Source organism: Phyllostomus hastatus, unplaced genomic scaffold (genome assembly GCF_019186645.2).
Source record: "Phyllostomus hastatus isolate PE091 unplaced genomic scaffold, TTU_PhHast_1.1 phas_contig_40, whole genome shotgun sequence".
Lineage (NCBI taxonomy): Eukaryota > Metazoa > Chordata > Mammalia > Chiroptera > Phyllostomidae > Phyllostomus > Phyllostomus hastatus.
The window spans coordinates 68,331,515-68,346,318 of NW_025333872.1; the positions used below are offsets into that span (position 1 = coordinate 68,331,515).

A 14,804-nucleotide genomic window follows, 5' to 3' on the forward strand; every position below is an offset into this window, starting at 1 on the left:
GTTTCTATTTCCTTTCTTGATTGTGTTTTTCCATAGCCTTTTTCAGGCTGAAACATACCTAATAATATTGTAAAATAACCATATTTTTCCTTTTCATACACTGTTTCTCTTTTTTTAAAAAAATTTTATCTACTTATTTATTTACTTAGAGAGAGAGAAAAGGAAGGAGAAAGAGATGGAGAAAAACATCAAAGTGTGGCTGTCTCTTGCATGCCTCTTACAGGGGACCTAGTCTGCAACACAGTCATGTGCCCTGACTGGGAATCGAACCAGCAACTCTTTGGTTTGCAGCCCACAGTCAATCCACTGAGTAACGCCAGCCAGGGGTCATACAATGTTTCTTAAATGGTAGATATTTATTAATTTTTTGCACCATAGATGACTTCAAAAATATAAAAACAAGAGATTATTAAAATAAACCCTGATGCACCAATTGTCCAGTTCCAACCATTATTAATTGATGGGCTAGAATTTTATATCATATAAAATTTCACCCACTATTCCCTAACATAAGTCATTATTAGCAAAGTGTGATTTATTGGTTTCATGCAATAGAGGCTCATTAAATTCACAACAGAATTTAAGCCTAAGGTTCTTTTACATCAACCTAGTAAAAATATAATTGGATAAAGTATAATAATATTCTATAACATAAATAAATGTATGTTAGATGTACATAAATACTAAAGAGTTAATATATAATGAAATATCATAGTAAAACTGATATATTAAATAAGCATCTGGCATATCATATGCTTTGTACATGTGCTACTGTTTGGGACTAGAGTAGTAATATCATATGTTTTGCCATATTTCTCTGACTATTTTAAGAAGACATGACATATGTGCCCCCATCTCTACAAGATGTCAGGTCATTATCAATTTCTCTAATTATCTCAAGAAATTTTTACTAGTTTCATAACAAGTTTCAAACTCACTCCTTTTAAAACACATTGCTCTAACATAAAAATACATTGGGAGAATTATTAAACTCTAAAGAAAGATACAAATTAAAAACTAGTACTAATTAAACATGTCTGTCTCTCACATATGTGCACACACAATTTGAGCATTTGGGGACTAAGAGCTTGTATGTTGAACTGATTTGTAAGAGCCAACAGTATTTTATGTATTCAAAAGTAAAAATGACAAGCCAACAGAAAACTAGTTACAAGAAAGACAAACTTGTTTTTCAACACTAGCTCAGCAGCCCTCCCCCACATGTGCTAAGCAATCAGCTGCTTCTGTCTCTGCTTCAGTGGATGAGCACTGGCCTTGTAGGAAGCGATATTGGCATAATCAGTTCTCGTACAGTGATGCACAACCTCACTTTACTGTGACTGCTGGGCTAATAACACAGGTCTCCCAGGAGCATAGAAATATCAGCTTTCCCATCACTCACTGCACATGAACATGTTTTGCCTTTCCTCTCAAAAACTAAAACCAAAACAACCACCACACACACCATTGAGTTTTACCAAACGTTTTTTTCTGCTTTTACATACATATGATAAATACATTGAACATTATAATTCGAAACTTTCTTGTGTAAATATTTTAGGAAAACTGATGGTCTAGGAAGAACTTTGTTTCTTTTTAGCACCCATTCATGGAACTGTCAAAGACACACTGACCCAAGCAACAACCAGTTTCTCAGTATCATCATCATGTAAGCAGAACTGTGGTTTCCTTTTATTTTATATATATGTATATATGTAATATATGTGTGCACATAACATATATGTACATATGTGCACATATATATCATCAGGGTTATGAAGTTTTAGATAAAACAAAATTAGTAAATGCTCAATAATACAATAGACTCTACAACAATGTCCTAGATAAGAAAAATTCCAAATGCAAAATAATTTGCAATCAACTCCCAGATCCACAGAACATCTGGCTCTCTCTTACTGGATATTTCATGAGCCATACAATCATGCAGTTCAACATTCTACAATTTATTCTACCTCACTTATATATCAAATCAATGATATATCAATTTTATATATGAATTCAATGTTCTATAATTTTTTGTACCCCATTTGTAGCATGATGTCAGGATTTTCTAAAATTCCTCTTTGTTACTAAGAGTAATCGATGTCTAATTTGGCATCTTGAAATCTCCTTTTCAGGCTCTTTCACCACCAGCTTCTCTCCCCCCATCCCCACCTATCCTATCGCTTTCTCAGTGAGGGTTCACTAATGCCATCCAACCTGGACTGCTCCTATCCTAAAAATTTCCCTTCAACATCTTCATCGTAAAACTTACCTACTGACTCATTCCCCAGGGAATTATTGTACAGGAAAGATCTGGAAATCTCACTCACATTAAGTGTTAATATCTGAGAGGAATTAGTCTGTTACCCCATACATGCTGGCCCTAAGACTTGCATTTTAACAGAGGACAATTTCTTCATAACTCAAAGGAATTGTAATATCTCTAATGATGGGATTTTAAGCATCACCAACACTAGTGGAGGAAACATTTGGGGTAAGAACACTTATCACCAAACCATTATTCTTGAGATGACTATATTTTTTACTACCTGGACTTTAGCTGAACCTGGATAGAAGCAAATATTCATGTTTGAACAACAATAAAAGCAGAACTAAATTTAAAGAAAAAATCTAAGCTGTTGAACAACCCTATTTCTTAATGGGATACATTATTCTCTCTCAATATTTTTATATTTCCAAAGTGGTGTTACTGTGGTATACATCTCCTCTCAATTTCATTACACCTTCACCAGTATGGCCAAAAGGTCCCCTCAGCTACTCTAAATTTATGGCAGCCTTTGTCCCGACCTTAGGCTCCTGACCTCCTTTTTCTTAGAAAATTTCATGTAGAAAACCTTATAATTTTAAACTATTTCTCTGCTCCTTTGAGGTATAAGTCTTTTTAAAAAACATCTTTCCAGTTTTACAACACAAGAATATCTTCCTCAGGGACCTGGGAGTCATTCCTTTGAAATGTTATCATCAGGAAAGAGAGTACCTTTATTCCCCAGTTTTTGTGGGAGGGTAAGAACCTAACTCTTGGGGGTGCCTTGCTCCAAGTGGTAATACTACAGTACATTGCTGTCATGAGGATAAGAGACAGTTTACTTTTCTTCTGAGTAAGGCTAATTAACAAATACAGATGACCCGTTCCCCTCCCCCATCCCATTTCATCTCTCAAAATCGCTCCTGTTTTTGTTTCAGTGAAATTAAGTTCAGAATAAGTTCTGGTCTGTTGCCCCCATTGCAATAGCCTTGAATAAGGTCTTCCCTTCTGTTTAACTTTATCCACCACAATTTTTTATTTGACATCTGTACATAGACAGATTTAAGTATCTGTATCTAATCTGTTTAATTTGCCCCCAAGAGTATTTTATTTTATTTTATTTTTATTAGGCAAAGAACTTTATTAACCTTTGTTTCAAACTTTATTCAGCTTTAGACTCTTTAGCTTAATCTGCTTCAAAGAATGATTTGTGTAGAAGCAAAAACTGAAAAGAGCTAGAGTGGCCAAGGGTCTAGGACTTGAAAAAATTAGAGATGTAGATTTTATCTGATTCATAAACAAGATTTGAAAAAGCAGTCACAATATAAAATAACAGCTTCCACTAACTTCTTCAAGTTTATCTTCTTCCAAAGTTGACTCAATTCAGTTTGCTTCATTCTTGGAAGCTTCATCAAAATTCTCCACAAAATCTAGGACGTCGTCATCATCATCCTCTCCTATAGCAAGTGGTACTTTTCCATCCACAGATTGTTTGGGCAGAACTTCAGCGAAGTTCCTGGTCAGACTGTCTGCACTGTGCTGATTTCAGATGCTGACTAGCATTTCTGCCAGCTGCTTTGTCTCAGTAGGGCCTGTTATGGTCCAAGTGTCTGTTGCCAGAGATGCCTGAACTTTAGAGTTGTTAAAGTGGATCACTGTTTCTTGGTTTGTGAACATACTTACCTCTTCAATACAAGAGATGTTGGTTACCCCTAACTTCTTTACAGAGAACTGAAGTATTTTTAATCACCTACTCTAGCTGTTCTATGAGCCACTTCTTTCTACGAGCAGTTCCTTTCCCACCAATGAGCACTTCTGCCTGCAGTTTGGTGAGTTTGTCTTGGTTCATGATAGTTTCTTTCATTTTGTTGGAGAGAAAACCAGGCCTCACAGGCACTACGTTTGGAGCTCAGAGGCCGTTGGGAGACCAGCTGAGAATAAGGGTACACTCGTGGGGATGCAAGATGGCAGCTTGAGCACCCCAAGATTCTTTTAAACATCCTAAACATCATATAACCAAGGAAACAAAGAAAGTACAGTACCTTTTTTTTTCACGTCAATGGCAGCTTCCTTCTCAGATTTCTTTTTGACATCTTCTTTTTCTGGTAGTAAAAGGAGAAAATTATAAGCCTCTACCTGGTTAATTCTTACATATCAAGGTATACATGACTACAATTAAGGTATTCAATTCAATTTGTGTAAAATAATCCCAAGTCAGAGCCATAAATCATGTCAAATATGAATGAACTGGTACCTTCATAACCGAATTGTGGTTTTGGTGTGCTTTGTCTTCAGAAAGGAGCACATTTTTGCTAAGGTCACAAAGTCTTTCATGATATTAGAAGCATTAAGTGGCATTATTAGTTTTTCTAAAAGATTTTAATAGGAATATATTGAATGTTCTCTGGGCTATCAGGACACTAAAAGACAAGTCAGAAACTCTGACATGTCTGAGGTTCATTTGGGACTTCAGATGCACTATATGAAAACAGCCATCTAAAAAGAAAAACCATGGCCCACTAATCAACCAGTGTCTCCCTAATACATTAAGCTATTTGTTCTTTTGAAAGACATTTTTTATTAAATTGAATGAATTAAATAGTAGTCATCATAATTATATGTATTGCCAAGTAATGTACTGAATTAGACTTAAACAGTTACTCCTAGGAAAAAGAATAAACAGTAATAAGTTTTAAAAAGTGTTTAGGCTTGAATTTTCTTTTAAAATTTATCAACTTGAACTTTATTTGAAATATTTATAAGTCTTAAGAGTGTTGTTACTAACAACAATGAAATTATTAAGGAAATTTCTTCCCTAGAAAACAATTATCTTTACTAGCAGCATTATAAATGCATACTAATCGATTTACGTGTTGGACAGTTTTTAAATTCCTTACCTTTCTTTTTTGTTTCAGAAGTCACTTTCTTCTCAGCTTTCTTTTTTTCTCCTTCTTTTTCTAGAAGAGAAATTTAAAATACTTTCTTTACAAAAATCTAGTACAAAAGAAAAACTGAGATTAGAAAGGATTACTGTTAAATCGGTTCTGCCTCCAGATAGCTTTGTGACTTTGAGCAAGTGATTTAATCTCACTAAGCCTTGTTTTCCTCATTTGTAAGATAATAATACCGCCCTTAAAGTTAGATCATGTTTACAAAGCACACTCTGCACAGAGCCTGGTTCCTAGCGAGTGCAGAATATTGTAGGCTGTTAATATTGTCAACAACTAATAAAGAAGATAGCTCGAGCTTCCTGAACAAAACAATTATCTAGGGTCTAAAGTGAAATAGTAATACATGACATTAAAGCATATTTCCTGAAGAAAAATGCAGGTAAGCTAAAAATTATTCTTGTTACCTTTTCATATATTCAGCTTTACTAGAAATAATACACTAAGCCATTAACAATGTCTATTTTGGTTTAACTGTGTTTCAAATCTGCCTCTTGTCAATAGGCATTTGGAGCCTGGTGACATTTGTCTGGCAGTGTGTGGGGGACATAACTGCCACTGCCCTTTCTGAGTGGTTGTATCAGTCAGAGTGCTCAGACCGTTTTTGCACCCAGAAGTAGCAGGAAGTCTGGATGCCACATAGAAAGGTATGTGTTGCCTGTAAACTTCAGGAAATATTTCTGTTTCAGAGATCTGAGATAGCCTTGTCCTGAGGGGCAGATGGAAACCCAATGCCCAGCCATAGCCATGTAGCAATTGGACATCCCTGGACTTTTTTTCGGTAAGTGTACTCATTTTGAATAGCAAAGCTATGCAGAAGTACAGGAATTACTGAAATAGAGTGCTCAGTGGTTTTTTTTTTAGGTTTGATGCAACTGTAAACACAGTCATTGTTCAAAATCAATTGATTTTTACCTTCAATTAATCGTGTTATTTACCTTATATTTAAAATATCTTCTCTTTGTCATTAGTTTTTTCAAGCATAGATGCGAAGCAGTCAAAGATTTTCATTACCCAGGACTATTATGAGATTATTACCATGCTGAAGAAATTCCATGAATAGTTCTAGTGTGAATGCTTATGTACTAATGACTGCATCTTATTAAACATTGGAATTAATTCATTCCCTTAGGTGTCCTTTTTTTACCTACAAGATCAAAGACAACACTTTCTGTCAGCCTTAGAAGTATAATTTATGAAGAACTGTTTTTCGTGCCTCCTAGAGTCACATCAGTGTCGAAGGGCAAGGCAGAGTCGCCCTGTCTTAGTGTGTCTGCGGTGTGCCATCACAGGCCACCCGGTTGGAGGCACAAGGTCAAGGAGTCGGTCTCTGATAGTTCCAGTTAGAAATAAACTGGGTGAATTCCACTTTGCCTTTTCTTAAAGGTTCATACATATTAAATGTGGAAACCGCGTTTAAAATCCTGAATGAAAGATTCTTTTAAGTATTATTCTTTCCAACTTTTCTGGGAAAATTTTATGTAGGAAAGGGTTTCCAACTTATCAAGGTAAACATGTGTGCCAGGTCATCGGATTGTCATTTGCTAAACATCACCTTCTGATGGCATGCACTAGAAAAGGGGTTCATTAGAGTATGGAGTACTTGGAAATACTCCTGACATATATTGAAAACCAGTGCCATAGTCACAATAAAGTCACAACTCACAATCCAAGTCTCTAAGTTTAATAATGTAGATGAAGAAAGATTTCATTAGAAAGTTTGTATTAATTAGCCATTCTTATAAAGTAAACCTAAGAATAAAAGTAGATATTTGAGGCCATGAGATGGAAGGCATACTTTTTTTTTAAGAATGTTCTTGTGCAGTAAATTCTACCTTTAAATGAACACATCTGGAATTTTATTGTGGTGATACAGTATTCTTGCCTTAGTCCATAGTGAGTTAATGCTTCCATTACACACGCTGCCTGTGATTATGACCATACACGGTGAGAGTCATGAATAAGAGCCAAGTCCACAAAAAGCAGCTATAAATAATGTACTTTAATAACATTTTTATGAAGTAGACCTTTAAGCTGTCATTATGGGATGTACTTTATTCATGGTGAATTCATTTAAAACATCAGCTTAGGAAGATTCTGCACGTCTTCAAGCACTATTGTCTTTATTCTGTAGGTGATTTGGCAGCAATGGAATTTGGTTTTTCCTTTATAAAAGACACAACAATGTAATTATACCCCGTATGGATATAAAAGTAACCCCTGTTTCTTTTGTGAAATCCCTCTTCCCGTGACTTTTGTCTCCTTTGGCAGTCAATACTGTTCCTTTTCCAACTGCTGTGCACCCACACATCCAATTTCCCCTTCACTTTCTCTTCCAATTGTTTGCTCTTTTGTTTGTAACAAGCTGGAGAAGGGTCAGAACATTTAATAATATCGCAGGTTTCCAGAGCAAATGCAACTCAGCGTGTCTATAGACTGTGAATTAATCAGCATATTGCCTCCCTTTGGTAAAAGTGTCGTAAGCCCTGAAATGATGGCTCTGTATGGCAGGGATTGCAAGAGAGGCTGGTTGAAGGAGAAATTCTTCTCCACAACAGGCAGCTCGGAGCCACAAATCCGTTATTAACTTCTGCATAAATTAACATCAGATGAAAGAAAAATTAGAAACTCACTTTTTATTTTCTAAGCCCTTACAAAGGGCCTTTCTCTTTTTTACATGTGTTTATGCCATCTCAAAGCCAGAGAATACACAATAGTTAATTATAATTGTAAAGCTTTCTAAGATGCTTGTTCTTAGCAAACAAAGAAAACAAATGCAAAGGTTTCATTTTCATCTTATGTTTTGTTCCTCCCTCTTTGCCTTTCTAGTGTAGGGATTATCCAAATTTTACATATCTTATGGATGCTTTTCTTTTAATCCTCTATGGCCAGGATTGATGTATTCTTGGTCCTAATCACATAAATAGAGAAGTGTTGCTTTCCTAACAGTGCATTCCAACATACCTTGTTACTGTCACCTTGCTTCTCTAGAGTGGCAGAGATTGGCTTGGAATACCGCTCACTACCATGATCATGGAAAATTTCACACAAGCAGATAAGCTCAATTACATCAGTTGTTATTTGAGTTCTTCATTGTTATCTACAGAGGGTCATGGGGCATGAGACAAACCATGGTGCTAGCATAGGTGACCTTGGTCTGAATCCTGTCTCTGACCCGTTTTAGGTTTTGTGTGATATTGGCAATTTGTTGTGACACACTGAATTTCATTTTCTTTATTTGAACAATGAGACTAATAAAATCTACCTTGCTGGCTTGTGAGGAATGGAGGAATAGCTAAAGTGCCTAGACCAGAGTGGACGTTCAAAAAATAATGATTACAACAATTATAGCTATTACTATATTTTAGAGCAATAAAGATCTTCATTAACTTTTCTAGGCATGGTATTTATTAAACTATTGGGTATTTATTCAATAACTCATTAATTACATTAATTCTTATGATTTGATCACATTAATTCTTAAGATTCTGTATAGAGGGAAGCTATGTCTGGAATACTTTGTATTAAGAAACTTTAGGACAAAGTACTTAAGTAAGAATTAACATGCTGTGAAGGGGTACTATCCTGGAATAAAAGAGTAGACTCCAGACTCAGTTTTGCTGTAATTAGTAGCCACCACCTTATGCAACTGTAAATTTTCTGACTTCTATCATAAAAGGCAGGGGAATGAGTAGAGTATATTTAATTCTTTCCTCATCTGTTTATTTACTCACTCTCCAAATGAAGCACATGTCATCTTGCATTTATTTTCTAATATTGCTGAGAACAGGTATTTAAAAAGCTTCAGAGTTGTAAGTAGCTATTGTGTATTTTTTTGTCTTTGCTATAGTTTAACATTTTTTTAATCTAGAAAAATGTCCATTTTTAAGGCTTGAAATGAATATATGCAGATACTTATGTACATATCAATATATATGTATGAATAAGGTTAGGTGTTAATAAGGGTGGGGGAAACTTAGTTTAGAGGATTAGAATACGAGCAGGTAGGAGGTAGCATTACTTTTTTTTTAAGGTGAAACATGGGTAAATTTTCTAAATGGATAAGATTTGAAAAGATTGTTGAAAAAAGTGGAAGAGGTTTGGGGTCTTGGGGAGAAGTTTTTTTTGCCACAGAAAAAATGTCTGCCAAGACCTTGAAATGGGAGCATCTTAGATATATTCAAAGAAGTGTCTGGGGACCTGTCTGGCTGGAACAGAGGTGCAGAAGGAGAGTGGTGAGAGACGGGGCCAGAGACGGAGCAGGGGCCAATCACAGAGAGTTAAGTTGTTCACACTGTGAATTTTTCCTTTTACTGTGAGTTAGATAGGGCACCACTGAGAAAAAGAAATGATGTGATAATGAGTTATATTTTATAAGAAACTTTGGCTGTTGCTGGCTGGTGTGAGGTACTCCTTTGAATTTTGTGAACATATTGTAAGGAAGAAGACTAAAAAAGTAAAATAATTCAGTATAACTTTTCTTTCCATTTTTCTCTTTTTTTCCTCCAATTTTCTGAATTTTGTTTGGGATTTTTGAACTATAGAACAGTAGTAGGAGTACTTCACTTAACATTGCAATTAGGTTATTATGACAGCAAAGTCCTCTAAATTAAGGACTCACTTGAGTTATCTGGCATAACTAAGCTGGCCTTTCAGAACTGAAATCCACTGTCTTTGCCTTGACTTTTCCTTTAGTGATAACTAAATTACTCTTAGGAGATAGCTCTTCTCAATATCAGCTTTTTAACAACAAACAACCCACAGCCAGCAATTCAGTGGTTATCACAGTGATAACTGCACTTTTCAGTGATTATCATAGACTTTTACATAGATAGTGTATTTCTTTCATCAAAAAATGTTTATTTAGCCTGATTGCCTGGGTCTAGAATTTAAAAACTTCCCTTCAGGAACTCTAGGTAAGAGACTAAGATGTAAGAAAGTTTGCAATCACAATAAGGACTTTGAGGGACATTAAAAGTAGCATCTAAAGGACCCAGAAGAAAGTCCCAAACCCAAAAGAGCCAAGTGAAAGTAGGAAAGCTATTCCTAGGGGAAGAACCTCAGACTGAAACAGAAATGGTATGTGACACCTGATTCTAAACTGTTTATAGAACAAAGGGTAAACTTTTGTTGTTCTTTTTTTTAAACATGGCTGAGTAGTATCCCAATGTCCCATGGTTGTTTTATCCACTTATCTACTGATGAACACTTGGGCTGCTTCATATCTTGAGAACATTATGCTAAACAAAATGTGCCAATGAGAGAAAGACAAATATATGATTTCACTCATATGTGGAATCTAATGAACAAACTGAACTAACAAGCAAAAAAGAGACAGACTCATAGATAGAGAGCCGGTTGACAGCTAAGGTTAGCAGGTGGAAGGGTTGAGCAAGAAGGATAAAGGACTCATGGACATGGACAGTAATGTGGTGATTGGTGAATGTGGTGAATGGGGGGAAGGTGGGTATAAGCGAACTAAATGGTAATGAAAAATACAATAAAAATCTGTGAAAAAGAATGAAAAGAATAAAAATTTAAAAAATAAACTGAGTATGGCAAGTGTTTCTTCCTGTCAATGCCAACTGAAACACCTGAGGGGCAGAGTGCCTGCTCATTCCTGCAGACGCACTTGCGAACGCTCAGTGACACAGCTCCACTCACGAGGCAAACTTCCCAAAGTACTGCAGACTTTGTCAGTGTAAACCCAAACCTTTTCAAGATATCCTAGGTCAATGAGAAAAGTTAATGGGCTTTCACAAAGTATCCTTTTAATAATCTATAATGGGAAATAAAAATTTTAACAAGATAGAAAAGTTCTAGATTAGAGATTAAATTTTCTTATGAAATACATGGTGGGACAAAAGTAAGTTTACAGTTGTTCATATGGAAAACAACACAACAATTAATACATAATAATACAAGAATAAACTCTTGTGTTTCATGTACTCACTTTTCCCAACCCTGTGTATGTCTACTAAAATATACTTACATTTTGTAATCCTTGGGAAATCCTTTTCTTTCCGTTTTCCTTTTTTTGTGTGCATTATCCACCTATTCATTTTTGTGTTTCTTTTTTCTTTTAATTTACTTACTTGTTAAGACTTATCTATTTTTCCACTTGTTCAAAAATATTAACTCAAATATAACTGTGTTACCTCATGTCCAGACCTAGCACAGTGCTGCAATTGAAAGAAATTAGTCAATAATTTCAGGAAGTTTTGAAGATAAATTTAAATCTTTACTGAAGTGTCTCAAATAGCTAATGTTGAATAACCCAAAGCAGACATCTAAAGATTCCCTCCTTTACCTGACCTTCCCAATTCTCTTTCATTGCAGTTTCTCACCCCAAACCCTTCTCTCTCTCAAAAGCACCACTAAAAACTTACTCTGGGCCCATGCTGCCTCTCCCATTCCCTTCTCCTGACCTCTTTTCTCCCTGTCAGATTTTATAGTTTCTTCTGAGGAGTAATTCTTCCTATCTGAACATGAATTAATTTAATTCTTTTGACTTGTCCAATGTTTCGGCTCACCTAGCATATCCTGAATAGAATGCAAATGCCCAGGAGCTGACCAGGCAAATATATTCTATTCCATAGAAATTAAAGTGGGGGGAACAAACTATTATTACATATGTTGATGTTGGTATCCCCATAATGCATATAGACAATATTTTTATAAATTTTTTACAAATCATAAAGTGTAAAAATTGAATACAGTCTGTAGTTTAGTTAACATTGTTGTACCAAAGTTATTTTCTTGTTCCTGGTAGGTGAATCCAGGTTATGTAAAATGTTAACATTAAAGGAAGCTTGTTAAAGAGTGTACAAGAACACTCTGTATTATCTTTTAAACCCTTCTGTATATCTAAATTAAAATATAATTTAAAAAACAAATTAATGGAAGAATTTTTAGGACTCTGAAATAGAAGGTTCATATTTCCTTGGTAGTATTGATCAACTTATTGTGTAACAAAAAAATGAAATAAATATGTGGAGGAGAAAAGAATGAAAGAAATGAAGGCCCAAGCATAGTAAAATTTTGGAGTTAGAATAGGCTTTTAAGATCTTCTATTTAAAAAATATCACTGCGGATGAGAAAACTGAGTGTCTGAAAGGTTAAGAACTAACGTGAATCTCACAATTAGACCAGTTCAGACTCCTAACTCCTAGACTCTCATTTATATGAAGCAAAAAATAAAACTTAGAGATAGGAGTAAGGCATCATGATCTCCAACTTGGCCAATCTAAGGGTCACAACAAACACTATTCATCCCTCTGGAGCACCTGCTCCTGTTGTACCCTTATCTCCTTTGCATCCTCTCATCCTTGGCTTTCTAATCTGTCTTCTGATGATTTGTGTGATCGTTAATTTTATGTGTCAACTTGCCTAGGCTATGGTAACAATTACATCATCAAAGACAAGTCTAGATGTTGCTGTGAAGGTACTTCTTAGAAATGATTTACATTTAAATCAGTAGACTCTGAATAAAGCAGATTACCTTCCACAATGTAGGTGAACCTCTTCCAATCAATTGAAGGCCTTAAGAGAAAAGACTGAAGTCTTCTGAGGAAAAAGAAATTCTGCCTTCATAGTTTCTTTGTTCTTGAGAATTAACATCAATTGTTCCTTGTTCCATAATATAAAACTCTCTCGGCAACCCTCCCCCCTAGTGTGTGTGTGTGTGTGTGTGTGTGTGTGTGTGTGTGTATACATGTATCCTATTGGTTCTGTTTCTATGGAGAACCCTGACTCAAACAATATTCCCCAAATTCCTCTTCATGGGTGGACTTCATGCACTAGATAACTTCATTTACACCATGGTTGACCTGCACTTCAGTCACGTTCAGCTTTATATGGCATGAGGTGTTTTTGAGATCACTTATTCCTTGGGACCCTGAGAAGTGTTACTGGGAACAGAAATGCTCATGCTCTCAAAAAAATATTGGAATCACTGAGTTAATAAAATTAAATTAAAATAAAATAATTTGTGTGTACAGAATGCCTTGGATCTTTTAAAAATATATAATACAAATATAAATACAAATGCTCTATTTATTAAACACTTTTAGTCACCCATTTGGAGGTTGCCAGAGATCCTGATACACTCAGCAAGCCCCAAAATGAACTCATCATCCTCTCCCACAACAATGGTCCTTCATTTATCCAGGTCAGATAATAATTATTAATTATGCTCAGCCTTAACACTTAATTGCTAGTCTCAGGTAATGGAAATAGACTGAACCTGAGCACAAAACACATGGATTTTTATTCTAATTATAGCAGGTCCTCAAATAACATTATTTTGTTATATGATGTTATTGATGAGATTTCATAAGAACTTAACTCTCGTGTATAGCAATTAGCCCATGGTAAAATCGGTTTTGTTATTCATAGTTTCACTCAAAGGCACAGAGTCTATCAATGATGTTAAGTGAGGACTTACTGTATATCATTGTTAGAACTGTATTATATTTGGCAAGTATGTATAAAACCCTGGATATGACCCCAGTCCTGTATTAAGAAATTATATAGAGTTTCATGTATACACACTAATACCATTAATGTATTACCTTATTAACTTGTATAGATAGCAATTAAAAACTATCATAAAAATTAATGATTTGTTACACATAGAAGGAAATTTCCTGATAGAAGAATGATAATGATAGTAACAGCAACTAATAGTTGATTACCTAACTGTGCTAGATAAATGTGCTAAGTTGTTATATACATATTATTTCATTGTTACTTTAACAACTTTCTAAATTAAATAGATATTAAAAGTAGTTTGGTTTGTATATTTTATCAAAAATTATAACTAAAAGTCAATTCCATTAAAAATCTCTGTTAGAGTTTGTTTCATCATGAAACAAAATAAAACATTATATTGGTTTTAAGTTTAATAAAATTTACTGTGTCATAGAGTTAATGGAATAAGAACTGGGGCCAAAGTTCTATTTTATTATTTTGTGCTTTTTTTCTTCCCAGGACATATGTCACTGAAGATCTAAGGTGGTAAATTTTTGGTTAAATACAACTGTAAATAAAGCATTACTAGCTTGTGCAAAACATTTCCTTGGATGCATGATATGGTAAGAAATTATCCTATAATAAGTTTCTTATGATACTCCTCTCTCCTCTGCACAAATCCTACCAACATACTCTCTATGGCCCAATGCAGGGCTTGTGATTTCATTGCATAAGCTTGCCTTGCTCATATTTCATTTTTGTCCTACCTTTGCAGCCTTTATGATCTGTATAACTCATTTTTGTACTCTAGTAAGTAATGCTTCAGAGTAATATCCACCACCTAGGGGCATGCTCATTTGCCCCAAGTTTGACATCTCTGTTAGGCCATGACCATACCTTACACATCTGTGGAAGCCATTTAACCACTATGCAAAGCCATGGAGTCTTCACTCTGTTCTTAAGGCTGCTTTCTACCAATATGCCTCCTGAAAAAATTAAACTTTAAACCCCTAGGTATGAAAGCAGAGAGAGACTTAAGAACAATTTAAGTTCCGTTCTCATAGTTCACAGGTGAAGAAATGGAGGTTCAAGAAATTAATTTTTAAAAGATTTTA

General features: G+C 35.0%; 1 protein-coding gene, 1 long non-coding RNA gene and 1 pseudogene across 9 annotated transcripts in view; 1 reads left to right on the forward strand and 2 right to left on the reverse strand.

Moving 5' to 3' along the window:
• Positions 1-14,804, reverse strand: part of TRDN (triadin) — a 304,890-nt gene that overhangs the window by 159,156 nt on the left and 130,930 nt on the right. The window contains exons 11-12 of the mRNA XM_045843665.1: positions 5,167-5,226; positions 4,312-4,371 (exon numbers count right to left, since the gene is read on the reverse strand). Coding sequence (XP_045699621.1) covers positions 4,312-4,371; positions 5,167-5,226 — 120 coding nt within the window. The remainder of the gene's footprint in view (positions 1-4,311; positions 4,372-5,166; positions 5,227-14,804) is intronic.
• Positions 3,653-4,133, reverse strand: LOC123821927 (annotated as a pseudogene).
• The window catches only part of LOC123821928, a 45,009-nt gene continuing 35,992 nt past the window's right edge, over positions 5,788-14,804 (forward strand). For 7 of the 8 annotated variants that reach the window (XR_006786173.1, XR_006786172.1, XR_006786170.1 and 4 more), the window contains exons 1-3: positions 5,788-5,864; positions 13,290-13,387; positions 14,209-14,312. This is a non-coding gene — a long non-coding RNA (uncharacterized LOC123821928). Of the gene's footprint in view, positions 5,999-13,289; positions 13,388-14,208; positions 14,313-14,804 lie in introns of all 8 variants that reach the window. The other variant, XR_006786171.1, reaches the window with a different exon arrangement.